The sequence below is a fragment of the Syngnathus leptorhynchus genome, chromosome 15 (genome assembly GCF_054491065.1).
Source record: "Syngnathus leptorhynchus isolate UIUO chromosome 15, UIUO_Slep, whole genome shotgun sequence".
Taxonomy (NCBI): domain Eukaryota; kingdom Metazoa; phylum Chordata; class Actinopteri; order Syngnathiformes; family Syngnathidae; genus Syngnathus; species Syngnathus leptorhynchus.
This window is the reverse complement of record NC_141209.1, coordinates 1,476,707-1,504,182: the sequence shown is the minus strand read 5'-3', so window position 1 is coordinate 1,504,182 and position 27,476 is coordinate 1,476,707. Positions and strand designations below refer to the sequence as shown.

General features: G+C 42.1%; 3 protein-coding genes across 7 annotated transcripts; 2 read left to right on the top strand and 1 right to left on the bottom strand.

Annotated features, from left to right (window-relative positions):
• The first annotated feature begins 127 nt into the window (after window positions 1–127).
• Window positions 128–1,719, top strand: adi1 (acireductone dioxygenase 1). 2 transcript variants are annotated; one of them, XM_085931924.1, is made up of 4 exons: window positions 128–333; window positions 515–634; window positions 702–881; window positions 1,038–1,719. In XM_085931924.1, exons 1-4 carry the CDS (start codon window positions 211–213, stop codon window positions 1,152–1,154), a joined length of 540 nt encoding a protein of 179 aa, XP_085788050.1. In that variant the 5' UTR covers window positions 128–210; the 3' UTR covers window positions 1,155–1,719. The 2 variants fall into 2 exon arrangements, with proteins under 2 accessions (XP_085788050.1, XP_085788049.1); XM_085931923.1 differs by having other exon boundaries at window positions 702–917.
• On the bottom strand, window positions 1,364–13,031 carry trappc12 (trafficking protein particle complex subunit 12). 2 transcript variants are annotated; one of them, XM_085931919.1, is made up of 12 exons: window positions 12,788–13,031; window positions 10,802–12,077; window positions 10,495–10,611; window positions 7,060–7,173; window positions 6,853–6,991; window positions 5,750–5,862; window positions 5,482–5,554; window positions 4,320–4,393; window positions 3,095–3,193; window positions 2,908–3,011; window positions 2,386–2,473; window positions 1,364–2,309 (listed from the first exon to the last, which is right to left on the bottom strand). In XM_085931919.1, the coding sequence occupies exons 2-12, from the start codon at window positions 12,050–12,052 to the stop codon at window positions 2,067–2,069; spliced, it is 2,415 nt and encodes an 804-aa protein (XP_085788045.1). In that variant the 5' UTR covers window positions 12,053–12,077; window positions 12,788–13,031; the 3' UTR covers window positions 1,364–2,066. The 2 variants fall into 2 exon arrangements, with proteins under 2 accessions (XP_085788045.1, XP_085788044.1); XM_085931918.1 differs by lacking the exon at window positions 12,788–13,031 and adding an exon at window positions 12,465–12,546.
• eipr1 (EARP complex and GARP complex interacting protein 1) lies at window positions 12,507–27,294 on the top strand. 3 transcript variants are annotated; one of them, XM_085931921.1, is made up of 10 exons: window positions 12,507–12,543; window positions 12,762–12,813; window positions 12,987–13,070; window positions 16,160–16,292; window positions 16,455–16,611; window positions 17,344–17,443; window positions 18,731–18,867; window positions 23,333–23,500; window positions 24,303–24,470; window positions 25,247–27,294. In XM_085931921.1, exons 2-10 carry the CDS (start codon window positions 12,772–12,774, stop codon window positions 25,419–25,421), a joined length of 1,164 nt encoding a protein of 387 aa, XP_085788047.1. In that variant the 5' UTR covers window positions 12,507–12,543; window positions 12,762–12,771; the 3' UTR covers window positions 25,422–27,294. The 3 variants fall into 3 exon arrangements, with proteins under 3 accessions (XP_085788047.1, XP_085788046.1, XP_085788048.1); XM_085931922.1 differs by lacking the exon at window positions 12,507–12,543 and adding an exon at window positions 12,605–12,683; XM_085931920.1 differs by lacking the exon at window positions 12,507–12,543 and having other exon boundaries at window positions 12,582–12,813; window positions 25,247–27,292.
• The last annotated feature ends 182 nt before the right edge of the window (window positions 27,295–27,476 follow it).

Genomic DNA, 27,476 nt, shown 5'->3' with positions numbered 1-27,476 from the left:
AAGGTCAACTTTAATCAGAGAAAACACAGAAGCTGACAATCGACAACGGCATGCGGAAATAATGATTATTCATTCAACAGTATTTGACATCTTACGGTAATAGTAAATAAAACGGAGAGTACGTGAACGCACCACGCGACGCCATTGTGGCCCATATTTTGTGCAAACTGGTCGTGTTGTTATTAGGTGTGTCTAAAAGAATTACAGATCATGGCGATAGAAGCCTGGTACATGGACAACTCTGACGAAGACCAGAGAAAGCCGCACAAACTCGATCCCAATCGACCCGTATCGTTGGAGGACTTACAACAACTTGGCGTTTTTCACTGGAAGGTAAATGTTGTGCAGCCATCACATGCCGAGCGAGTCTCGTTGCAAACTTTCAAGGAGTTGTGTGCACGCCCTCCGGTTTGACAACGATTGCACGAATGAACACCTTTATCGGTATGATTATGGAGAGGAGAATTGATTCCATTTGGATTTGATTGTGAGCAGTATTGTGTTGTGGTTGCAGCTGAATGCTGACATCTATGAAACAGACCCAGAACTGCAGCGCATCAGGAAGAAGCGAGGTTACTCCTTCATGGACATCATCACCATTGAGAAGAACACACTGCCAAACTATGAGGAGAAGGTCACCTGAAAGCTTCATCCCATCAAGTCAACTGTTTGCTTGAAATCTGCTTTCGTCTCTTTATCAGTTAAAAATGTTCTTTGAGGAACATTTGCATTTGGACGACGAGATTCGCTACATCCTTGATGGCCAGGCTTACTTTGACATCAGGGACAAAGAGGACCGCTGGATAAGAATCGCCATGGGGAAGGGTGACCTCATTACCCTGCCAGCGGGCATCTACCACCGCTTCACCTTGGACGAGTTGGTAAATCTGATGAACCTTTTGAGCAGCGCCATTAAGGTGGTGTGTTTATTCCATTCATTTGAAGAAACATTTCAACATACTATGGCATAATTTTTACATTTTCACAATGGTTGCTCAAACACTGCATCACTGAATTTTTTTTTTCTGTCTCCGTAGAATTATACTAAGGCCATGAGACTGTTTATTGGGGAGCCAGTGTGGAAAGCCTACAACAGGCCAGCGGATGACTACGAGATCCGAAAAAAATATATGGCTTCGCTGCAGAAATCCTGAACAAAAACTTTTTTTTGTTGTCTTTAATTGGCTGTTCTCATCACCACCCTTTTTCTTCATGACGGGGTTTTTAAAAAAAAAAAAAAAAAAAGACAAGACTGGGACAGGGTGACAGGATATATTTTCCCTCAACTTGGTGCCACTTAAGAATGTTTTGTCCAAAGCTGTCATGAGTCCAAAAGTCAAGTGAAAAACACACTTTTAACATTGGAATTGTAAATCATTTAATTCAATGAATGACAACCATTTTCTATTTGTCAATACATTTACATACACACATACACATTATGGATATAAAGTCTACACACCCCTCTGTTCAAATGCCTGTTTTTTTGGTTATATATATAAAAAAAAAAAAAGGCAAATCATTTCAAAATTGACATTATTTCTTGAGGCTTTTATTAATGATTACAAATCCTTTTTAATGATCTATTCTGATGTCATTTTTAATTCATGTTGAGTTATGACAAAAACCCAAATCGAGTTTTAAGACTTTCAATATCCACTATATGTATGAGTGCACAAACAAACATACACACAGTGGGGCCCTTTGTTGTTTTCAGGGGAAATAATGCAATTGCAGTGCTTTATGTAAATTGTCTGAGTTAATCAACTCATTCAAAAAGCTTCATTCAAGTATCACAAGTCCAATTGGGAGAAGTTTAAAAAGGAATCATACAGTGCAAGCTTGCTCGACCTTAATGCCCTTGTCAATGTTACCCTGCGTATTCGATGAATTGAATGTTTACCAAATGAGAGGCAGGTGTCGAAGCATCAAGGTTGTGGACTTGCATGGCGCTGTTCCTCTGTCTGTCTGACCTGTAACACATAGAAGCCATCCAGAGCACTTTTGAAAAATGACAATAAAGCTCATCAGGAGCATTTTCTAGAAACCCGGGATGGCTTTTGCTCTCAAACTAGTTTGAGGCACTGAGTGTTGAAGCTGTCTCCTTCCCGGCAGGACACGGCCTCCAACAGCGCTTGCTTCTTTTGGGTGCTGCGTGAAGATTCCAGTTCATACATAGTGGTCAGGTTGAAGAGGACGCTCTCGTGGAGGTAGAGGGCTGGATCCCGCTGCACCAAGCCTTCCAGTTTGCCCAGGGACTCCTTGAGCCGGCCCAGGTAGAGCAGGCAAACTGCTGCGTTGTTGTTGGCCTTGTTAGGAATTGACACGGACGAGGAAAAGGTTAAGGAGATGCTCAAAGAAATTGGTAGGACGCTCCAGACTTACAACAGGGTTTTTGGGATCCATCTTTAAAACTTCCGTGAAGGACGCATGTGCTTCAGCATAGTTGTTCTGACTGAGGTGGACAAATGCCCTGGAATTTAACACAAGTGTCAGTGTCTTTTTTTTTTTACGATACCCAAGTCTTACAAACACTAATTGGGCGCTAGATACCGTATACCTACACAATCAAACACGATCAGAGAGCTATTTCAAATATGCAGCGCTCTTATGTAAATATCTCCTTCACTGCTCATGTGGGCTTTCTCTATTCCATTCCCCAAGTACACTGAATTTTTTGTTGAATAATAAAATCATCTGATTCCAGATACATTTTAAAGTAGGCGTACAAAATGATTAGATTTTTGTGCAACCAATTGACAAAATAAAACAGAGTAAATTCAACGCACCGCTTAGGGACGCTTATTGTATTCACTACGATGACTTAAAATCTGATTTTCGGCGTTGAATTCAAATGTAATACAGGCGCGCTGAGTTAGCAAGGATGCTAAATGTCAACAGGCATACCTGTTCATCAGCACGCATGTTGTGAGGCTGGGCTCACTGTCTGTCCTCTGGCATGTTTTCTCCACATCGCAGAAATACATCTCGGCTGTTTTAATGTCTCCAATCTGAGGAGAGAAAAAAAACCAAACATATACGGTGAGAAGATGAGTCTGCCTATGTCATGCTGCCTACGCGTTGATGTATCAACCTGCAAGAAGATGCGTCCTATTCCGCTGAGCAGCTGCGCTCTCTGCTGGGGTTCATACTGGATGATGGCGTGATAGATCTCCACCGCCAGAACATAGTCCTGCAGCGAGAGACGGATAGACGAGTGAGGGTCGCCCAAAAGAGAACGTGAGGAAAAAAAAGGATAAAGCTGGAGAAAGAACGAAAAGTCACTGGAATTAGAGACAAATGAGCTAAAGGTGAGGGACGCGGCAGGAGGCGGAGACAGGTGGAGGGCAAGCCGAGAGAGGGCATTAATCAAACATATGGAGTAATAGCAGGGCCGAGGTGACCCCACTTCCACCTCCGCATTGCTCATGCCGTGGTGAGTCGACTACTGAGTAGGACCAAAGAGGAGCTCACAAAGGTGTGTGTGTTCTTGATGTACTTTTCAACAGTCGTGCAATTGTAGCAAATGCCAAATGTTGATCATCGTTCATTAGCTTGAATGTGCAAGTATTTTTGGAATCCGGATTGCTGACATCAACACTACCCACATTTTTTTTTTTTTTTTTTAAACAGTATGATTCGAATCGTCGCCGCCATTTTTACGTCCCCCGAAGGGTTGTTTATCCCTCGGATAGGTTCATCTTAAAACGCACAATATCCAGTTAATAACTAGCTATTAAAAATGTATGAATAAACCCTAAAGCTTTATTTCAGTGCAGGGTTGTGATTTGTGAGTCTTTACGGCACCATATTTTTTTCCAGCCCCCATTGTGCAAACTCCTACCCGTTAAAAATGGTGCGCAACAACTAAACGACGATACTGTAGATAATAAGAAGCGCTTATGTTTGCGCGTAGCTTATTTGCGTTGCTTATTTTCCGTTGACGTGCAAAAGCACAGTCTCCGCCCTTTAGGGACCGCTCTGCTTCGTACCCGAGCAATCAAAAAGTGTCACAATACCATCAGTCGAGATTTTCCACCGTGTCTGGGAATGCAAATGAGTAAAACGGGGCTTGAATCTGAAACACTAGATGGCACTGTGGCTCTCTTTACATTCCGAAAGGCATCGCCCACCGCCCTTCCCTTTCTTCTCTCTCTCTCTCTGACCAAGAATCCAATTAGTGGTCAGTCTGGGGGGATTTCACTGTGAATCCTCCACCCGCCCGGCATCGCAGCACACACACACCAGCAACTCCCTCCTCCTCACACACACACACACACAGAGTCAGACACTTGTATAAGGACATTAAACATACGTACCTTCATCACCAGCAGACAGTTGGCCATGGAATAGAGGACTCGACTGAGACGAGCTTTCCACAGCTTTACCGATTCTAAAATCAAGAAAGGATACAGGGCAGATGTTTGATTGTTTGAGGTTGACTTCCTGTTTTCATCACATCCTTTTTTTTTTGGAGGGGGGGGGGGTGTCTCTGCTTCGAGAACCGTCACTCCCGCACCTCCTGCTTTTGTGTTTAATTTCCTTGCTTTACTCCTCCACACAGAGGTTTATTTTAAAGGGGGGGGGGTGATAGGGAAGACACTGCGGCACTTTTCTTGTGTTCCTCAGACAGTACCCCCCGTGGCAGAGCTTCTGTACAGGCCTATTATTATTCATGGCAGCACACCTGTGAGTGTGCGTCGGTCGGGGAGGGGAGCTAATCACTCAGTAGGGGTCTGATGTGCGAAGGCATGCCCCTGTGTTATTGACTTGACTGTCGGCTGTCTGTGTGGGCAGCGAGAGGAGAGACGGAGGGCAGAGCTATTATACAAACTGGCAGCACTGGTGCACCCACACACATATACATTCACCATCCTGACAGTTTTGGGGTTTTTGTTGTTTTTTTTTCTCCCCCAATTATATGCAAGTGGTATATTTAGCTCCGATTTGGCAAGCGGCATCTTGTTTTTCATGGCTTGAAATTAACCTTACTTAATCGCATCTTGAGCGTAAAAAAAAAAAAGCAGACTGACAGGAGCCGGCAAAAAAAGATTTATTGCTCGGTCGAGCAATTCTGAAGGACGGGAGTTGTGCGTAGGGGTAATATTAGCGAGAAGTGGTGATTACATTTCTATAGTGGCCGTCTAATTCCCCACCACATGTGCAGATGCGAGTAGCTTGGATAAGACTGATGCGTATTGATCTGTTCTGCCGGCTGCTGGCTGGAGAAGCCGTCTTGATATTCAGCGCGAGTACCAAAGCAGTGAGGTGCTCAACACTTTTAAGAGCACATATCGATGTGTTTGCGCGCTGGACGATCATGTGTGTGTGTCGTGGAGGCACGCTGCAGTAGCGCGGGCCAGGTGTGCATTTCCCAGCGGGGGTCTGTGACCTCACTTTTCCTCCAACGTGTGATGCAGTCTGGGCCCGCAGCCAGGTCTGCAGCCTAAAGTCTGCTTGAGTGATCATGTGTGCGCTTACCTTGCCTATTCTCCTCCGTTAGGCTGATCCCGCCGCCATCCTCGGCCAAGCCTTTCTCCAAGTTGTCCAGGATCTGTTTAAGAAACGCTATCACTGCTAGCACAGCACTGGCATCAGCATCTTCGAATGACTCTAAAACCTGACTACATTTCCCTATTCATCAGGGTAATGTACTTTTTTTTTTTTTGTGTGGATGTGCAATCTTTAACGTAAGCCCGACTATCTTTATGTTCATCTGGAGGCTGCGCTTGTTTGTTTGAGTACTAACTGTGAGGCAGACACTTTTGAGATTGTGCAGGCGGTCCAGAGCCTCCTGAGGCTTAGCCAGGTGCTGGGGAAGCTCGGCGTGCAGTAACCGCATGGAGAACGGCACCATGGAGCCTGTTAGGAAGGGAGGGAGTATCACAAATGAGGTGCGATGAGGACATTGCAGTAGGTACAAGATGAAAACCGCAACGCACTTAGACTGCCCGAGAGGCAAGAACCTACAGATGGCATTGAGCTACCTATGGCGGATTATTAAAGCCTCACATGGTTCCCTGTGCACAGCGCTATCACTCATCTCCACGCTTCATCCTTCTCTGTCTTGACATCTTTCATACCTACATCCAGGCAAGTCTTACAAAACACCAAAGCAAGCAGACACACTGTGTGCGTGTTCACGTTTGCCGGGAGTGTACCTCGGGATTCAATTATTGGCGTAAGTAAATGCCATCCCAAAATTGATTGAGTAAATAAGCAAAAAGAAGTTGTGTTCTGGTTCAATCATCTCCAAATTCTTTGGAGTGCAAGTAGCACACGGGCAGCCAACTCGGAGCATTTAACGAGTTGAATCATGACAATGCGTGGTCAATACGAGCACTGGGCTGGAGAAATGCTTTACAAATGCTGCCAAAAATCAAAAACTTGTGCCAGTTCATTTGCAAGGCACAAGGTATTTAATATCGAGCAACGGAAAGTCAAGCCCTGCCGTCTTTTTAAAGGATGTGTCTCTGTGCGCTTGTATCTATCACTTTTTTTTTTTCTTGTGGTTGCTTGAGGGGCAAAGTAGATACGAAGTAATCAGAATACATTAGAGAGCAACTCATGCGTGTAAATAAAAAAAAAAAAAAGAAGACCAATAAAAGTAAAGACTTGTTGTAGACAAGTGGAGTTGTTTGAGCTTCTCAATGATTTTGAGAATCAAAGAAAGAAACTTCCCTTGTGGAACTTTCACAAATATTGGTCCAGTTTATATTTTACGCACAAAAACTCTAGTTGTGCACAAAGGCTCACGGTGCATACAAATAAGGTGGATTAAAAATGTCATATATTTTATTTACGAGTCATTCCTTCAACTACCTCGACTGTGTATTTTGAGTGTGTGTATACCTCTTCTCCCAGGATATACAGTGGGATAGAACTCATAAAAGAGGTCCGGTTGATCCAGATCACCAAAAGGCTCAAATTCCAGTTCAGCATTTTGGAAAAGGTTCAGCTTAGTGAGGAGGGCCAAACGTACAAACCAAAGCTGTCAAATAAAAACACAAATAGACGTACGTCATCACGGTGAAAGCCAAGACGTTGTTTACGTCCTACCTGTAACGAGTTAGCCGTATGGGAAGTGGGCTGTCCGGCTTTTCCGTATCCTTGCCCGTGAGCTGTCAAAAGACGACCTGTCAGATCAACTGCTGCGCGCCAGTTCTTACTGCTCTGTAGGGGGGGGGGGGAGAGAAGTCTTTTGAGTGATTGCAATCACATCTCAACTCGTATTAAATTCTACATCTGAGTGACATGATCGATTTGCGTCCAGCGGCTTTTTATAATTTTCCTTAAGTTAGACGAGACAGCTGCGTCTATCATATTCTCCTTAACCCCTGACTCTTTGCTTTTCCATTTGCTGCTCTTTTTCCTTTGCTTTATATCCAAGCTTTGATATTACTGCTGCATTCCTGTAGGTCTCTCTTGTTTCTGCCTAGTCTGCCGACTGCTAGGCTGCCTCTGAATCTTCATTAGGGTGAGAAATGAAGCTGAAAACAAGAAGGCAGCCAGAATGGTCCAAGCAGATGTAGCCCCTCTAAAATACATGGCTCCTAGGATGCTGGAAGAAGTACTGTTGCAAAACATCAATGAGTTAGTGCGTATGTTTTTTTTTCGCTGCTGGTGTAAAATGGACAGATAAGGGAAATGAGAACATCGAGCATGTTCCGTACTTGGCGTACAAGAGCACGCAAAACGGCACGCCAAGCGACAGACGAGAGTGCAGAAATCAACACAGGATTAAAAAAAAGAGAAAGAGAAATAAAAGAGCAAATACCATTTGCCAAAAATGTTGAGTGATGGAAGCAAAAGGCAGTGGGTGGCAAAGCGAAAAGTAGACGAGAGCTAGAGGAGCTGCAAGGGAAGCATCAGGCGACGCCAAAGGGAGCTAAAAAGTTCAGAGCAGGGACTTGAGGACTTCCCAAAGTAGTCTAGACCAAAGCAATTCAAATTAATTGTCAACATAAGAGTCAATTGTAAAACGTACAACTGTCGTGTAAAATCGTCACTGGCCGGTGTTGACTAGTTTTAACGACCAGAGTTGCTCAGTGTTTAAAAAAAAAATACATCTAAATTCTGTATTTAGTGTGGACAAACATAGACACTTTGGACAATTATCAATACTTGCTGCACGATTAAATGGGATGCGGTATCTTATTTGTGCAGAAAGTCACATTGTGCTTTCTTTTTTTTTTTTTATTTGATGAGTAAAAAAAAAAAAAAAAGGAAGCCCGGCATTACAATGCTTTATGAACAAAAGAACGCCCACATATGGTCCCACCAGACCCAAAGCCTGCAGGCAACGCAGACTTAAAAAGACTTCCTCAACTCAGCTCTCATGCAATCTCAATAAAGATCCAGAATTACACAGAGGGGGGAAAAACATTTGCAGTATATGACACACTTAAAGTCCGGCCATTGCAACCGAGGCCATTTTCGCTTTGAAGCTTATATACTTGCTGTTGAGACACTTGAACCGAGGGGACGGAACACTATCCTCAAGGTGGGGAGGGAGATGGTTCCCTACTTTACCCATATGAACTTCACACATCAGCCATCATTCCTCCCACCGGCAATGGCTGGACTTTTCCAACAGTACCACAGAGAGAGGCTGAAACACAAAACGGGTCTAATATATTATGAAAAGTAGCTGGTGGCTTTTTACGAGAACTCGGCGTAACACTCCCAAAGATGGTTGAGCGCAGAGTCCAAGTTGTAAGCGACAACTCCTCTGGGTAATATGAACGGCTGATTGACTAGTGGGCTGTTTTAATGGTGTGCTTGTCAACAATAACAGCTTGGCCCACTTTTTTTATTTTTCTGCCTCGGAGACTCAGTGAGAGCGCTACTAAAGATTGTCTTAAAGGAAAGCCACTAGTCATCATCCACATTCTGGCACTCCCCAAAAAAGGGGCACGATGAAAGCTTCTTTGTAGTAAAAGCATTTTTTTTGTCCCCGTGTTATTTTATGATTATTGTCAAAACAAAAATAAGAATGAACAAAGAAAATGGGGAAAAAAAAAAAGGATAATATAAATAAATATCTTAAATATTATTTGTACAATAATTCGGGACACAGTGCATATATAAAAAAAAAAAGTTCTTGACGTGAACAAAGTTTAGCAGCACCTGAATTTTGACTTATTATTGCTACATTTTACAATATTTGCACCCCCCCAAAAAAAAAAAACAACAACAACACACAAGTACACTGTTTGTTACATTGCTTGTCACTTCTTGACATTTCAGCTGCAGGCCAATGCTAGCTTTTCTGCCTGAATATAGCGCAGCATTATTTCGCCTTGGGCTTTCAAGAGCCACCTACACCCGTTGCAGACAAGTGACTGGCACCCATACAAACATAGTTACGGTATGTATAGCTCCGTATAGTGGATTGTTTGTGGGCGCACGTTGGTTGGTATGTGTGTGCATGCTCGTGTGATAGCCGAGTCCAGAAGGCCTGTAAAATATGCACAGCAGCCCTATGCATAATACATGGATACAGCATGAGAAAGGAACTTGTGAGCCGAGTGGGTTTCCACCTCTCGCTTTCTCTCCTACGCCCGCCCGTTCCTTCTCCTGCGCTTACTGCTTTCGCTATTATTTGCTCGTTGCTGTTGAACATTAAATAAGATCCGTCTCTCAAGGATATTTACATGTTAGACAGTATGATATGATAAAACATGTGCATATATTTTATTTTTTATCATATATTTTCAATGCGTATGTGAAAACCCCAGCGCATTTTTTTTCCCAATGCCTTGCATTGAAATTATCATTCAAGGACAGCACCAAACTGATAAACAGCAAACCGATTTTTCAATATTTTTTTCATAAAAAAACATCTCATTCGCAATTGTATTATTGAGATCCAGTGTAAGCACAACTAAGAAATGTCTGCCATCTTGTGGTAGTTGCAGGTATTACAACTTAAAATTGCTTGCATATTTGTAGTCGGAAACCCACAAATGTTGCAGTGTTTTCAATACTTTTCCCTATTTTGGATTTTTCTCTTTTTTTGTGGATTTCACCCATTTTTCTCAGTCTTTAGTGTTGATTTAGTGTGATTTGATTTATGATTTAACTTTTGCAATGAATGCAGTTGCCAGCGTACTATCCTCCGCCATTATGTGTTGGAGGGATTGCACACACAAACAGCGGCTAAACAGGATCACGAGGAATCCGTGGTGCAGCCGCACTGCATGAAAGCTGCAGTGGAGCAGAAGAATCTATCTTAACGCCAGCCCATCCTCGACAATGCCACTCATCCACGGCACAGCAGATGAGCACTTCCAATGGTTGACTACTGTCACAAAAATTGACAACTCCCCAAAAATATGTGTAGGAGACACACACACGTCATTAACACAGCTTGCTTGGGTTTGCCTGTCTTGTCTCGCTATCTACTGCTGTGCCCATCCGTGGAAAGCATTCCAACTGACTTTCTTCAGAAGTATTCCACTTGAAATGCATCAATAAACTTCACAAACTTACAATAAGCTGTTTGAGACCCGAGAAGGACTGCTCCACAGAGGTGGCGGTGAGAACTTGTCGCTTCATGGCCGCCTGCTCCCCCAAGAATCGAAGCATTAAATCTTTTACAGCATCGCCCTGTGACAAAAAAATGCGTCAACAAACGATTATAGATTATTGCGTCTTGACGTTTGTGCACTTCTCTAATTTGAAACAATTACCTGAGCCTTAAAATGGATGAAAACAATTTTTAATGTTACTTATTGAAAATTCCAAAATTGGCGGATTGAATCGAAAAACTGCTTCCTCATTAAATTCTTTGCCCTACCTGAAGGTTGTCGAACTTGAGACCCGGCGTGGTGAGTCTGTTGGTCTCCGCATATGCCGAGCCATATTGCTGCGTGGCCACGGACACCAAGGACTTCCTCGTCTCCTCAGACAGCAGCCATGCGTCATGGCGTCTGTCCACCTCGCTCAGGCTTAGCGCCGTTGCAAATGCATCGTCACTTCCGGAGAACACGGCCTGGAGCTGGTTGAAAGGCTGTGGCTGAGCGACTGGAGCTGAGGCGCTTGCAGACGGCGACACTTGCGATGGAGGATGCTGAGACTTGACCGTAAACTCAGGAGGGGCTGAAGTATGTCCTGAACGAGAAGTGGGAGTGCCAGGGCTAGCGCAGGAAGAAGAAGTCAAAGAGTTGGTGACTTTAGGTGCGGTCGGGTCTGGCGGGATCTCCGCATTGGGGTTGGACACCGAGATGAAGGAGGAAGGGGCCATGAAGGAATCAAAAAAGTCAGAGGCTGGATTGGCCTGTCCGTTGTCAGTGAAGAATTTGCTGAGGCTCGGGCTGGGCTGGCATACGAGTGGAATTGTCAACTTGCTCGGGGTTACCGCGTCATCGCCCGCCCCAGCGCTCCCCATGGTAAAACTGGGAGACTTGATGAGGGTGGGCTGGAAGCCGTCAGGTATCAGTGAATTCGGCTGCTTATTCTGGCTGAATATAGTGCACACTGGCACGGGCTCATCTTTGAGATGCCTCCCTTTTTCCAACGCTGGTTCTTCACTTCTAAGACTAGATGGACTCTTTGTTTCAGTGTGAGATGGATGGGCATCCTCTTGTGTGTTTGTCTCATCCTTTGTCTCCTCGGAATATTCTTTCTGCTGCACTTCGGAAACTTCAGTCTCAGTTACAATCTGTATGCAGTGGGTTTGTTCCTCAGTGTCACATGATGCGTATTTTTCATTCCCCTCATCAACACCACTATCGAGGAATGAATCAATCGGAGCAACATCGTCCTCCTCACTGTTATTAGGTGAATCAGAGATAATGACACTCTCCATCATTTGGTCATTGAGCTTGTCCATTAGGTTTTCTGATGGTGTAGCAATGCTGTCTCCCTGGGGTGTTGCAAAGTCTCCCCCAAGGTCGATGCTCTCTTCCTGCTGCAGGATATTCTCTCTGGCAGGAGTCTGACTGCTAGTTGACTCTGGAGGGTCTGAGGGTGGCGTCTCCTCTGTGACATCGTCTACCGTGATGTCCAAAGTGACTGGTCGCTGGGCTGGAGCCTCCTCACTATCCATTTATTGCTTTTCAAATCTTAAATGACTTTGAAAGAAATATGTAAGTCATTAGAACAAATAGGGGGAAACTACAAATTGCAGCACAGACATTCAAATTCCACTGGGTTAACACTGCAGATGAGTGATGACAGTAAGCATTTTGCATGATTATATTTTCAAATAAAAACAAAATAGTGTATCTGAAATCTAAAATTCACATGTACAGTATTTCTGGTGCAACTTGCAAGTAACGTGAATGCATGGCTGTCATTAGCTATTTTGCTAACGCTTCCTCTACCGCTAAGCCCTTTCCCTGCAGTCCATTAAATCCTTCAGGAATAGTCACAAGCAACTTTAAACGTATAAAATAGTCACAAATAATTCATGCAGGATTGTAATAACGAAACAACAGATATAACATAAACATTGTCACCTTCTCCGGCTCAACCATACGACATTAATGCGCATGCGCGGTTCCCCTTTGCGGAAGAGTTGTGTACGGCAAACCTAAGGTGCCAAATCTCACATAAATGCCGTACGAACTATTCTTGAAAGAATTTACGTACGCTTTAGAAAGTATTCACCGGTGAATAGTCACAGTTACGCATTCCGTCTACAGACTTGCAACGCATGCCTTTTTACAATCGCGGAAGTATTGGTTCCATTCTAAACTGCTCTGTTTACGAGTCTATCGTGTTGTTTATATATTTTAAATTTACTCTTTCAACAGTACATGCAAAATGGAAGACGACGCACCTGTCATTTATGGTCTTGAATTCCAGGTATGGATCTTGCGGTTATATTATTGTAGGATTTGTATTTATCTTGCTAAAGCATGATTTTCCGTTTTCATGTTGCTTTTATTTGCAGACTTTTTGCAATTTGGGGATGGCAATGTCATGCGTTTTAATCTGATGCATTGAGATGTATCTAAAGTGTTGTTGTCTGATTGCAGGCTCGATCACTCACTGCACAGACAGCTGAAACGGATGCTATTCGTTTCCTTGTGGGTACACAGTCTTTAAAGTTTGACAACCAGGTGAGACAATTGCAAATGATTCATTTTATTATTAAGGTTGATTTTTGGTTCATACTGTCAGATATTCCATTTGGTAAAATGGTACATGGCATTATATTGAGAGGTGATGTTTTGTCCCATCATGAAGGTACTAAAATTAATCAAGCCTTAACAATGAAAAAAATAAATAAAGTAAAATTGTTATCTATCTTTGTGAAGAAAAGTGTATATACCCTATAAGGTGTCATTTAAATAGCCCTGTACTAAGTATATTAACTAATGCACTGATAAACATGGGCAATAACCTCACGATATCCAGTGAGACATTAAAAATTTGGTTAATTTAGTTATCATTTCTGAACTAATGTCTGATTTAATTATGCATTAAAATAGCTTTATCTAATAAAATGAAAAAGTTAGCAAGGTACATTTGCAGAATGTGAACTTTGACTCTGTTTTGAGCTTTATGCGGCTTCCACACATAAAGTGTAAAGGGTCTTTGACAGAGAGCATGTCTGCTACAATTACACGCCATGGTGATCGCCTTGAATTTTAATCTGCGGCGCTCCTGCATTAGAGCCGTCTTCCCACGTCATCAAACAAATGGCTTAGCTTCTTCCGCCGACTTCCTGAGCATAAGTGACGTAAGCACGATGTGCCCGCTTGCAGTTTTGCGCAAAATTAAAAAAGAAAAAAAAAAACACCTGGTTTTTTTTTTGTGCTGCTTTTTATGCGTAAATAAGAAGAAAGAAGAGTTTGTATCGAATGCATGTCTGCATCCATATCTTGCATAGGTCATTTCAGAGACAGATGAGAGAAACAGTTGGTGCTAACCGGGTGGAGAAATAATTAGCTCTCTGGGAAACCGAGAGGGATGACGGTGAGAGCGAAAAATGTCTGCCTGGAGAAAAATGAGCCTGTTTTCTGGCAGACTTGAATGTGAAAATGGTCTGGCACAAAACGTGAACCGAGCTCTTTCCAAGTCTTGTATAGAAACAGTCCAAAATGGGAACTGTGACAATGAGCACTTGATCTACGTTCATTCTAATCACACAATGTCAATAACCGAATATATTATTCCTGACACTTCCTTTACTGAAGCGTTCACCTTTTTTTTTTCCTCAAACAATATCAAATGCGGGTAGTTACGTATTAGCCTGCCCAAAAACCTTTTTTAGTCTCTTTTCTTGTCGTGCAAGATAAATCAGCCGACAAGGTTGCGCAGTCTTCGTCACCAGGCAGCAGCGTAACCTTTTGGAAATCAGTTTATAACCCTTTCCTGCTCCACTCGCCTACCCGCGGTCACGACACACCCGAGATATGTTGTCAGCATTGTCCGTTTCCGGCAATGGTGGCAGTCCTTTAGCCAAAGAGAGAAGCGAGTCACACTGCAGAGGTGGCTTTATGCTCTCGATGCTCATTAAAGTGGACTCAAGATGCTTTGCTCTCAATGGCTTCTACGCATCTCTTTGCACTTCTCTGCCAGGCAGCCCGCGTCTTCCTCACGCATGGTAACACGTCGGAAAGATGTCAGGATCCGCTGGTCCACACGCACAAATGACTTTTACGGCATCGTTGTGCTTTCAGAACTTCTATTCTCCACTTTTTGCATGTTTACTAAGTAGAGATTGTCCTAACAGTAAGAAAACAATTTTTTGGGATTGGGCATTTCAGCACTGGAGAGCTCCTTCTGTATCCATAAGCCTTCTGGCCTCTCCACCTCCCATTAAGCATAATGCAGGGTGAAAATGTCTCTCTTAACTCGCATAGCACCTCTCAAATCCCTGGGAGACCAATAGCTCCAATGACAGGTCGGAATGTGTGTGTCGGCATGGCATTTAAGGCCGCTAATGAGATAAAGTGCCCAAGCTTGGCACCTCTCACCCGCATTCTACTCCTCCGTACCGCTTACTGTCATCTGTGCGGCTAAAGAGCTTTAGAACACAGGCCCCTGAAGTGGGGTCCACAAGCCAGCTTGGCTTTATCCCTCCCTTACTTACCTCCCTCCCTCCCTCCCTCCCAACTCTACCTCTCCCTGCTTCCATTCCAGCACATAATTAAAAGCGCTGGGCCGGGTGCCCAAGTGGTTCAAAGTTATGAGTCACTCCCCAGGCTTGGAAGAGTGAGACATAAATCACCTAGGGGGGGGGTGGGCCGCTTGGAGGTTCTCTTTCCCCTCACCTGGGTTTATTCGGCAGGACCCTATTACTAAGGCCCTCCAATTACCCCGTCCCCATCGGTGTGAATTTATTTGTACCGCTCCCCCACCACCATTAAATTATAACTTTGCTTAATTTTTTTATTTTTTTTTTCCTGCTTGATGCAGTCCAAGCCAAGGTTAATAGCTGCCTTGGTGACTTTGAGGTGGCTGAGGGACTCTGACGCTATGATGCTTTCTCTTCCCCTCCTCTTCTGTTAAGCCTGTATATGGCAAACAGACACAATGACGGGGAGTTACTGTCCGAGGCATCCCCATTTACAGTCCTCTGTGACATTGTAAGCGGAATCTGCCGTTGAGGATACTCGTCTGATCAACCCAAGAGAACGTCACTTTTTTTACTGCACGGCGAGCCCTGAACTGAATTCAACCGAAGGCCCCGTCCGTGTCGAATAGATTCCTACGTAATGAAAGTCCCTCAGTAAAACGGGAAGGTTATAAAATAAAAGTTTACCTTGTTGGACTTTTAGATAGCTGTTGATTGTTTTTAACATCAGCCAAGGCCTAAGTAATATCACGGGTCAAGAACCTGCCTTCTCAGATGCACCCGGTATTAATAATATAGTTGAAGGGTTGCATCCCTTGTAAATCTTTACTGGCCGGATTTAACGGCAGTGATGTACAAGTGTACTCTTGGGCCCAACTATATAACCGCAGTACTGTCGAGCTGACTGACGTGTTGCCGGCGCCAACCTTGGCGAAATGAATGATCAACGCAAACAAAAATCAGACACGGTATTAAAGTGGACTGAGACACTTTTTGGCATTCTTAACGTCATTTTAATGCTTCGTGATGTTATACTTGAGTTCGTTTATTTTATATTTTCTTTTCAAGTCTTCTAATGAAGGTGCTACCAACCTCTTCACTGTTTTCTGTCGTCTTTCCTTCAAGATCCACATCATTGACTTTGATGATGAGAATAACATCATTAATAAAAACGTCCTTCTCCACCAAGCTGGAGAGATCTGGAACATCGATGCCAGTCCTGCAGACAAAGACATACTTAGCACCTGCTACAACAAAAGTATGTGCCACCCTTTCGCCCTCCATCTCCATTCACTTCCTCTTGATACATTTTGTTTTCCTTCACCAAACATTCACGTATGTGTTGCTTGTCAGAAGGTAACTTTGGTAGGCTCCACTTTTGACTATCTATGAATAATTCAATGAGTCCAATCTTCTCCAGCCAGCGACAGCCGTGTGGTGTCCTGTGCAGCAGTATGGCGGATGCCCCCCACTTGGGAAATGGGAAGCCAAGAGTCACCTGATGACTCTGCTCACAATCCCCAAACCCTGGAACTGCTTTGTCACCTAGACGACAGTGCCCACGGCAACGCAGCCTGGTAAGCGTTATAGCACTATTTGATTGGTATTGATCACATTTTATCTATCGGCTGATGTTTCTTTATCTTGCTAATCCATCAATTCTTTTTTTTAATTTTTTTTTATCAGGGTTAGTTCTATTTTTTGGGTTTGGATTCTACCTCTCTGACATTTGAATATTGTTTGACTTTGTGGCACTCGGACTATCGACTGGCCCACATCTCCATTTTTAGTCGCAGCCCGAGTCTTTTGTACGGCACAATGCCTCCCTATAACTCAGCAGCTATGAGAAAGGAAATCAATGCTCATTTTTCATTTCAGTCCAGCGTTCATCAGTATCTCTCGATTGCTATCATTTTTTGAGATGCCAATCAGTAAAAGTGATGCATACTGTAACTGTGCGAGGAAGAGATAAAGATGGAGAAAAAGTGAGTGTGGCGTATAGTATACGTGGCATTAAGAATGCTTGCTTAAAAACAACCCACTTTGCGTTGGAAATTGGAGAAGTTAGGTCAATTTGACAAAGGATGCCATTTTTGGGAAGAAAATAGCTTTGCTCTGCATCACCTTACCACATATATATATATATATATATATATATATGCTTCAGTAGATGATGCCATCATATTTTGTATCTTATGAGATTGTGCACATGGTGATTGCATTAGTTGATGTGTTTTAAAAAAAATAATAATAATAATTTGTGTGTTTACTCACCCGCCTGTGCGTGTGTCTTTTGAATCAATCCGCAGCGTACTGTGGGAGCCAATGGGAGATGGCAAGCGTGTGATTTCATTGGCTGATAACCATATTCTTCTCTGGGATCTGCAAGAGAGCTCTACACAGGCCACAGTAAGACACACACACACACACACACACACGATTACACACGCGGTGCACTGTAAACTGCATAACAAACACACAGCATATCTCACAATAGTAAAGTCATTATTTGATAAACACCACATTGTCTGGATGTTATCAGGTGAACAATTCCTCATTCCCTGTGACACTAGCTGTGTCCGCTAATCGGCGTCGCTCTGATACTCTTCTGCATTGCCTGAAGTTGCAAAATCTGAGTGTGAATATTTGCTGTTTTTTTTTTTGTAATATTGAATTTCAACTATCAATGTCATATGAGCTCAGCCTTCATTCTTCTGCAAACACTGTGGGAAGACCTGTAGCATTTTTTTTTTTAAGTGTGGCTCATTTATTTCCATTCATCGAGAAAACCACTTGTGTAGTTAGCTCATAAGTAATAAATGAGTTGGTCAGGCTTGTCAAGATTTTAATCGAAATTTAGAAATGTTTGTCAGACTGTTTTTTTTTTTTTTGTTGTTCCATCATTTATAAATGTTTTACTTGGACAAGTGCTTTCAAATTGCGTGCACTCTGGTAAGTAGTGACCCCAATGTGAGGGACACGTGAGGTCTTAATCCTATCTTTTGACACCAACACTGGACAGCAGAGGTATTAAAGCCCATATCAAGGGAGAAGAGGAGAGTTGGAAAGTAATCGTGGGAGGCTGTATAATGAGAAAAGGAAGATGGAGGGAGCAATGGACGGCCAAGCTTGATTGGAAAGATGTAGGCTGGGAGGCAGAGCAGGATGTATGGATGTGGGAAGAGAGTGCGCTTGATTAGGAGAGCGGGAATGAAAAAGAAGGAAAAAAAAAACTTGGCAGTCAAGACAAATTCCTCTGGTACTGATGAGAATGCTAATAGCTCCCCTCTCATCCCGGTTTTCCTGTCTCCCGTTCCCTCTATCTGTCAGTAGGTTATGTGTTCATTTCAAACGATCTATTTCTTTCTCCCAAGGCCTGGGCCTGGATTATCATTTCTTCAATGTGTTTTTGGGCATAACCTTGTGTGCATATGAAAGAGGATCATCCTCATACAATAGATATTTAAAGTCTGCACACCCCTGTTCAAATGTCTTTTGTTTTTTGTGACGTAAATAAATGACATGTTATTTCAAAGCCGCATTTTTTGTGTCATGTAACCTGAACAGATCAATTAAAAAAAAGTACAAATAAACAAGGGGGTGGGGGGGGGGGGCAAACACTGGCTGAGCTATGTGGCTCCAATTCTAAATGGCTGCTTAGAGGTGTTAATGAGGTTGCTTTTTGATTCTTTGCAGGTCTCCAGCACTGCTATGCTTGAGGGAAAGGGGCAACTTAAGTTCACTTCTGGCAAGTGGAGCCCTCACCATAACTGCAGCCAACTTGCCACCGCAAGTGACACGGCCATAAGAGGCTGGGACCTTCGTACCATGGGGTGAGTTTTCCTTCCGGTATTATCTCATTCACGTTGTGCTTGTTTGGGATGATGTGTTAGGTCAGCACATGTCCGTGAGGGGGTGGGGCTGTACCAGAGGAATAATAATCACCTTGCCATCGATCACTATGATAATAGCAAAGTGCAGAGGAGATTGAGAAGGGTGCTCGGTGAAGGAGATAGACAAGAAGAGAATGTATTTACAAGATGTGTATCGCAAGCCCTGATAGAATGGGACCAAACACCGATATCACTCTGCCTTGTAACAAATTAAAGACTTCCTCCGCACTTTATTTTGGCTAGCGGGGGTTCTGGTTAGCAAAAAAAAAAAAAAAATCATCGTCTCATCTTTAAAGATCACAACTCTTGATTTTTAAATTTTTTTATTTGAACGTGCCTTGAGATAGAAAAACCTAATTAGTTCTATGCTCGTGCTCTTAACTCAAAGCACTGGTCTATTTCAATAGACAATTACGCAAAATAAGTTTTTAAATCTACTTTTACATATGTTACGGTTGATTTCAGAGTGACCTTTGGAACCTTGCAGCAGTCAAATCAGTTCTAGCTAACCTTTTCATAGATTTCCAGCCACCGTGATTCTATTGGACGTATATTTAGAGACTTGTATTTATGACCTTAGGCAGACCGCAGAATAAAAATGAACAATGAGTTTAGCATTATTAAACACATTGCTAGTGGAGTGGATCAATTCCTTCATAATGTATTGTTCACATTAGCCCTGCAGACTAATGCGGAGTTTGATCTTCCCTTCTCTTGCATGAACAATTCCGATTTAACGTCCCTGTAAAAAAATATTCTACTCAAACTAAAAAAAAGCATTTTTAGCTTCCATGTATTTGTTTACACTTTCTTTGTGTTTTAACTCAAAATGTCACATGCTTCTGAAATGTAACCAATTTTTTTTTTATTTTTATGAAATCATTTCTGCAATTTTTATCATACGTGGTGATTGTGAATGTTGCAATGAGAACAAAAGAATAAGCCCACTTTGTTTGAACATGAAGATGAATTGCCCCAAACTGTGCATACCTACAAAAGGCAGTTTGGCACTTATTCTCAATGGATGTCAGTTTGGAAATATTAATTAAAAAAAGCAACAACAACAACAATGAATTATTCACCACGTCTTTCCGTTTGTATACCTGTTTATCTTTCTTCATTATTATTTCTCACCATCTGATGCACCTCCCTCCAAACCTGCCATCCTGTCATCCTTGTCTGCCAGCCCAATCTCAAAGCCAGGCTTTAATTTCGAACAGCAATGAAATGATTGCTCTCCTCGTTCGATTTTTCTTTTCCTTCTCCCCATCCTTTCACACAGCAGTTGTCATAGAAACAGAGACTGTGTGTGTGTCTGTGTGTGTGTGTCTGTGTGACTATGACCGTCTGTTCCAGTCGATTCCCTCAGCAGAGAGATTTATCGGCTAGACTAAGCCAGTAGGAGGTTATGTGTACCAGGTTTTTCCTCTGGAATTTGTTTATCCGCTCACATTGTGGGAATCGATGTTCCTTCTAATTTTTCATGCGTCTGAGTATTCACACCAACTCTCTGGGCACTCATGGTCAACAGAAATTATCACACTGTTGGTTTGCATAAATGAATTCAATGTTAAACAGAGTGTACCATCTAGAGGAGTAAAACAAATACAACTAGCTCATGAAGCAAATCTGAAGCTTCATTTGAAGCTTCACTGTCCATGTGACAATAATTTTCACACTTTCACCATTTTCTGGTCATTTGCCAAGTCCCCAAAAATCTTTTAGATTTCTTTGTACGAGACAAATATGAAAATGCAAAATGCCAATGCAGCTCCGATTTGAAATTTTGGGGTGTGCAATGTATACATTTGCTGTGCGTGAGAGGATGGAAGGAGTGAGTAATTACAGAGACTAAAAAGTCACACATTTTTAGCACTCGAGAGACTTTTTAACACAAGTTTCGGTGCTTGAAGTAAGGATTTGTGAATAACTCATGAATCCCAGTTCAATGTTTTCTGATTTTGATGGAAACAGTTGATGTGAGTGTTTGCTGCTCTACTTTTGGTATTTTCCGCATTTAGACACAAGAGTATTTGTGAGTATGTTTCCCCATTTTATTTTTTATTTTTTTATCTGCTGGTGCCTAACAGTGTGTGTAATAGGTCCCCTGTTCCCCCATCAACCCCCATCACACACTCTCAGCCTTGCTGGCTGAATGACAGTAGATTGAGTGTGTTTGGTGGCTTAGGCAGAACACAACGATAATCCCCCGCACTCATACAAACACACACTTGGTACACATGGAAAAAAAAGTCCCAGGTCTCTCCACTATTAGCTGGAGCCTAGGGAGTGGATGTGTGAGCGTGTTGCTTTGTGTTCATGTGTGTGTAGTGGGGATTTCTTAGTGACACCGGAGAGGGAAAAGGCGAAACAAACCCAATTTCCTGCTCCATTTCCTTTTCACATGGCAGCCACGTCCCATTCCACGCTGGAACGGGTTAAACACTAGCCACCCCTGAGCCCGGGGTCACAGCTTTTACACAGGAGACCAGAGCCCCGTGAATAAATCATGTGCCTCGGCTTCAAAATTAAACATGAAATTGTTACTTTAAGTAAAAGTGACGTTTGGAGTTTGTGAGGATTCCACGACTCACCTGACATGGAAGGGAATGATGACGTTTGAATAAAAAGAATGGGGATGGATTTCAATACAATGAGGTGCAAATTGAACAAGCAAAAACAAAATGTTGACACATTGTTTTGACTACTGTACCACCATGAAGGCGTTTCTAATTTTGTTATTATTGTACGGTGATATCGTGTATAGCCAGCTGCGTGACGCAGCTAAAATCCTCTCAATGGCCAGAGAAATCATTCGAGTCAGACAAAAGTAATAATAACTACAAATAGAATTAAGATGATCCAATGAAAATCAGCCTTTGAATTGTGATTCAACAACTATTTCAAAATAAACCCTAATGCTTAATCTGTAGTCGGTCCCTTGCTGATGTTTACAGAGATGACAATTTGACAGCAGTCTTCACTGACCACATGAAATAGTGACACATGTGACATGACAGCCCAAAAAAAGAAGCTCAAAGTGTTCCTCTTAAAAATCAATATTCAGGTTTATCGTTGTTCCTCTACAATTGGATCATGATTTGTTATCCTTTTGTTTTTCTGTGCTAAACTAGAAAGAAATGTTTGATTTTCAATTAGCTTTTGTCAATGGAACGATGGGTAAGGATGATTTGCTGCCACCTGAGCTACTCAAATATCAAATCATTTCTTTTGTTCCATGGATACATAACATTGATGAAAGCATAAATTCAAAAATTAACTCGTTTTATTATTACAAATGCATTAAATATTCAAAACAGGCAATTAAAATTGGAAGAATTTGAGCACAACTCATACAAGGTATAAAAGTTCAAGGTAAGCTTTCTGACAGGATCACTGTTTTTATTTATATATATATATATATATATATATATATATATATATATATATATATATATATTTTATATTTATGCGCTTGATTTACACATGATGATGTATAGTCGCTCGACTTGTGTCGCGCAAAAGCTTCTAGCTGTCTTGACCTAATTGAAGCCCAGCAGTTTGCCCCGGGTCATTCTCTTATACCTCCCTTATTTTAATGAGATTTTTAATTAGCATGTTAATTGCCTAATGTGATCAGAGGGGTGACGAGCTAGCTAGCTATCTGCTGTTGGCATCCAGCTGGGCCATAACACTTGAGGCTTTCCACTCTGCTGAACAGAACCCAACCAAGCTGAGCTTTATTAGGCGAGTCTGGAGAGGAAATGGTTTTGAAGATATAAACTTTTTCTTGTCTTTTGTTTTCTTTTATTTATCCACGCTTAAGGGAGAAGTCGAGCCACCGTGGTGAGAATATCTAATTGGCAAACTGTTATTTAATATACCACGGCAAAAATAAATGTCTTCAGTACTTGTAATATACTGAGTGGCTATATAATTAATTAATTAATTAATTAATTATCTAGATCTAGATATAGATATAATTATAATATAATATAATATTATTATTATACTGTATTTCAAATGTTACATTTCAGTCACGCAGTAAATGCGCACAATGAAATGTAGCAGACTAAAGATGGAAGCAGATCTCTCTGTTCCAACGCCATGCCACGATATGAACTTGGACCAGCAGGAACTCGGAGCTGTGTGGTTTTGCCTTTATGATAAACCAACATCGGGTGTCAGCTTCTTTATTGAGCCTGGCTTTGGCTGACAGACTCACACTTGGGAATGTCTGGACAGCGTGAATCTGTCTCTCTTGCTCTCACTTCTTATTGTTCTTTGAAATCAACTTTTTTTTCTTACTCTTTTCCTGCATCCTTTTCTAATTGCTATTCCTTATTACCCTTTAATCTTCCCCAAACTTTTTGAAAAAGTTTCTGTCTCTCTCTCTCCTCCTCAGTCAGATTTACTGTATCGAGAACGCCCATGGGCAGCTGGTGCGTGACCTTGACTTCAACCCAAACAAGCAGTATTATTTGGCCAGCTGCGGAGACGACTGCAAAGTTAAGTTCTGGGATGTGCGCAACGTCCAGGAGCCCATCAAAATCCTGGAGGAGCACTCGCATTGGTGGGTATACCGTGTTTTGCATACCCCCCCCCAAAAAAAGTTCCTGATATTAAAGTGGAAGGAGCCATGGTAAAAATGTGATTAATACTGCATCTAGATGGCTTGACTATGGATGGAAATGCGTCAGTCCTTTTTTTTTTTTCCTTGTTTATTTCTGGAGAATGCAGAAACTATGCCGAAGACTCTGAAAACTCCTCTGCACCACTGTTGATTGGTGTCTTATTTTATTAATGGCTTTATCTCCTAAATAATTGAATGCCCTAAGTACTTCTGGTGCAATAAAATGCAGTTATACGCTAATTACATTTTAAATAGGCAGTTACTCCTTTTGACAGCAAAGGTTTAACCGTTGTCGGTCCGACGTGCCTGCCTCAGCTCGGCTCGGCTTCTCTTCTCCTCTGTGAAGCTGCAGGCACTGCCAAGAGCTGAACACCGTGTACTGCAGCAGTGTGAAAATGTGCGTGTGTGTTTGTGAGGGAGACAGAAGAATGATTTCAATCTTTTTCTCTTACTGTTTGATCCACAGATTTGATCAGTCATGCCACATTTTAATATATCAAGGGTGGAATTTACTCAAGGTTTGTGTGTGCAAAAATGGGGTACAAACTACTAGATTGGCCACTCAAACAAATATGGATGCTGATGGACTAACTGGGCACTCCTAGGAAATGCCTAAAATTGCCGTGCACTTTATTTCGCCCGCTATTGCAAATGGTTGTTTATCAAACCGGAGATGAAATGCCATAGCTAAGTTTGTCATATTTTCATGGTTTTTTTTTTTTATACTCTTTTTGGTTGGTAGGGTGTGGAGCGTCCGCTATAACCACAGCCACGACCAGCTGGTGTTGACGGCCAGCAGCGACAGCCGCCTCATCCTCTCCAACATGGTGTCCATCTCCTCAGAACCATTTGGCCACTTGGTGGATGATGAGGATCTCAGCGAGGGGGAGGACAACCACCAAGAAGATAAGTAAGAACAACAAAATGCTTCATGAGAAATTAAAGCATCAGGGTCAGACAGCAATGGACATGATTAAGAATCGTCACACAGGGAATCTTTTGAATGGCCAAGAGTAAAAAAATAAGTAAAAATGGTGAGTCCAGTCCTCCTTTGAATCATCCATCGTGCTTACGCAATTGCCGGTTTCCTGGTTACCAAACGGAAATATTGCTTCATACTGTAAATAGCCAATTTTCAAGACTAAATGAGCCTTCTCGAAAAGTGATTTTGTAATAAATATATTGCAAATTATGATCTCAGAAGACTTTAATTGCATTTCCATCAAAAACACGGTCGACCCTTAAGATATAAGAAAGTAAACAATTGACAGTCTTTTTTTAAATTCAATTCACTTGTACAGACTACAGATCACATTCATTGTGGGGAAAAACTGGAAAAAAAGATTTATTTTATTGTTTTAAATCACATAAAGCAAGCCTTTGAACATTTCAAATTCACTGTAACTCCTCCAACTGTGGAGTTTTGTCATGACTGCTGAATCACTGAAGCGAGAACACCGGCAAAGGGCCGTCCTTGATCTAATTAATTATCCATTTAATTGTCAGCGATATTATCGGAACGTAATGCGAAGCCTCACAACAAATGGAACAGAGTTGCAGTAACATGGTTCATACGTAATAACTATTAACAGTACAAGAAATAAATACACACCATCACACGGTTTTGTAGGCAATTTTAAATCATAGTCTCACTTTTTTCATATGTTATGCACGCTTGTGTTGCAGGGGCAAGGAGCCTCTGAAAGACAGCGTGGTGTCCACCTACGAGGAGCACGAAGACAGCGTCTATGCAGCTGAGTGGTCATCGGCCGATCCGTGGCTCTTCGCCTCTCTCAGCTATGACGGTCGCTTAGTCATCAACAGGGTCCCCCGTACTCTCAAATACCAGATCCTGTTGTGAGCGGACGTATGGTGGATTTCCCAAAACTGCAGCGCGTATTGTTGCAAAAACTCATGTAAATACAATCCACATTCAGTGACTTCATTAAACGTTCCCGTTAAGAGTTCAGTGAGATGATCAGTGTCACCCAAAAAGCTTTGGTATCACTCATTTAGGAATTTTTCATGAATTTAGTAGGAAGGTAAGAATTTTGGTACAATTGGCGCTAATTGTCAGATGTTTTCCTCTAACGTGGCTGATGCAAATGGCTTGAGAAATGAAATTCCAAATAATTCAATGATTTCTTCCTAAATGCAACATGGAGCCACTGCTTGTGAGGCTTCAGCTTTCAGCTGATAATTACAACCTCACCTCAGTGTATCTGACTCATTTGCATGGAGGGAGCCTGCTTGAAATGAAGCTCACGCTTGAACATAATTCTCTGCACTGTGGGTGGAGAGCGGACAGAGCAAGAGAGGAGAATTACTGACAGCCATAGAAGGGAAGTTAAGAGGTCCGCAGCGAGCACCCATGGGAGGTGACGAGAGCGGCGTGATCTGTACGCGTCAAGTGGAGGAAGGAAGCCGAGTCCCCTCCAGGGTTGATAGCGGGCTCCGTGAAATCCACAACCGTGCACATTTTGTCCTGATATCATGTTCTTTTTTTCAATCTTACTTTATTTTTGTAAACTCTTCGACTCCCGAGTTAGTTTGGTCTTGCTCGGGCAGGAAGTTGCCGACGTGAGCCTGAAGACTTTTGGGTTTTTTTTCCACCCACTGCATTGATTGACAAAAACAACAGTGGAAGAAAATATTGTTCGTGAAACTCACCACTTGTAAATGTTACTTTCTTACTTTCACATGAGCTGCGGTGTTTTCTGCTCCACAATCTCTGCAGCAGCACATATACTGTAAAACATCAACTCATCGCTTTTGATATGAACTGAAAGTACCCTGTAGTCGCCGAAAGCTCCAGTGTGCCCTAAGCTACTTATTTATAATTTTATCATTTCTGCAGAAGATAAACAGCATGTGGAAGGGACAAACGGGGTCTCTTGAGCCGTCTTTTAATTTTTGTGTCTGCATAAAGCCATTTAGTAAGGAAATATGTCTTCTTAAAAGTGCTATTTTTATAGATAGTACAAATGGGGGATGATGGGGATTTGAACACATTTGCTTGATTAAATGCTAATTAAATTCCAATAATATCTCTAAAAATGTAATACATAGAATAAAAGGAAAAATGGGGAAATGCTAAAAGCTCATCTCTAATATATTATAATTTTAACGTACTGTAAATTCAAATACTATTTACGCCAGCCAATTCTTGTTCAGAAACAGCCTAGATCGAAAAAAAATAGAAACCAACCATGTCGAAAGCATCGCACATTGTACAGATGAATCAATGAATGGTTCCTACTCAACTAAATGCTTCCATCCCTTTGACGACTTAAAGGTCTCATTTCATTCATCAATTACATTTACAAAGTCAACACCACTGACATAGATTACGGAGCGACCTCTTATTCGTTGGGGGTCAAAGAGACCACAATAGAGGTGCTAACATCACGCAGCATACATCCAGCTCCTTCATCCAAAGCCATTGTCCCTTAATTAATGAACAAGCACAGCATTATTTATGAGCCTCGCCACTAACCAACGCATACGTACCTTTCAAAAGCTCTAATTGTGCTCATTTCTCATGTGGGATGTTGACATTTACTCTCTAATGGCGGCTATATGAAGTCACAGATGTTCACATGAAACTCAATTTGAGTGCTGATTTTCTTGTGTGAGTTGTATTAATAGCTAATGATGGAGCTATTTTGTCCATTGAATTTCTCTCTTCACAATCAAGTTGCCAGGTAATTACTCGGGGTGGGGGGCAACTTAACCCGTGATATTTCTATTCCGCCGACAACAACTTCACAGTTGTGACTCCAGCTCCCGTATGTGAGCTTTACCGATTAATAATTAAAGTGGCCGGCGATAAAGTCCCGGCGACACCCACTGACAGTTTGTATGCGTTTGATCGATGGTGCGTGGAACAAACCCGCAAACATTTTTGTCAATCAAA

What these genes read in the sequence shown, in the direction of transcription:
- adi1 (XM_085931923.1), top strand. Translation starts at nt 211, where the DNA reads ATGGCGATAGAAGCCTGGTACATGGACAACTCTGACGAAGACCAGAGA. An exon ending in TTGGCGTTTTTCACTGGAAG is followed by an intron (nt 334 to 514) that starts GTAAATGTTGTG and finishes TTGTGGTTGCAG; the next exon opens with CTGAATGCTGACATCTATGA. An exon ending in TGCCAAACTATGAGGAGAAG is followed by an intron (nt 635 to 701) that starts GTCACCTGAAAG and finishes TCTCTTTATCAG; the next exon opens with TTAAAAATGTTCTTTGAGGA.
- trappc12 (XM_085931919.1), bottom strand. Translation starts at nt 12,052, where the DNA reads ATGGATAGTGAGGAGGCTCCAGCCCAGCGACCAGTCACTTTGGACATC. An exon ending in TCAAAAGTGTCTGCCTCACA is followed by an intron (nt 5,555 to 5,749) that starts GTTAGTACTCAA and finishes TTTCTTAAACAG; the next exon opens with ATCCTGGACAACTTGGAGAA. An exon ending in ACTGTCTGCTGGTGATGAAG is followed by an intron (nt 3,194 to 4,319) that starts GTACGTATGTTT and finishes CTCTCGCTGCAG; the next exon opens with GACTATGTTCTGGCGGTGGA.
- eipr1 (XM_085931921.1), top strand. Translation starts at nt 12,772, where the DNA reads ATGGAAGACGACGCACCTGTCATTTATGGTCTTGAATTCCAG. An exon ending in GCCCACGGCAACGCAGCCTG is followed by an intron (nt 16,612 to 17,343) that starts GTAAGCGTTATA and finishes ATCAATCCGCAG; the next exon opens with CGTACTGTGGGAGCCAATGG. An exon ending in GACAACCACCAAGAAGATAA is followed by an intron (nt 24,471 to 25,246) that starts GTAAGAACAACA and finishes CTTGTGTTGCAG; the next exon opens with GGGCAAGGAGCCTCTGAAAG.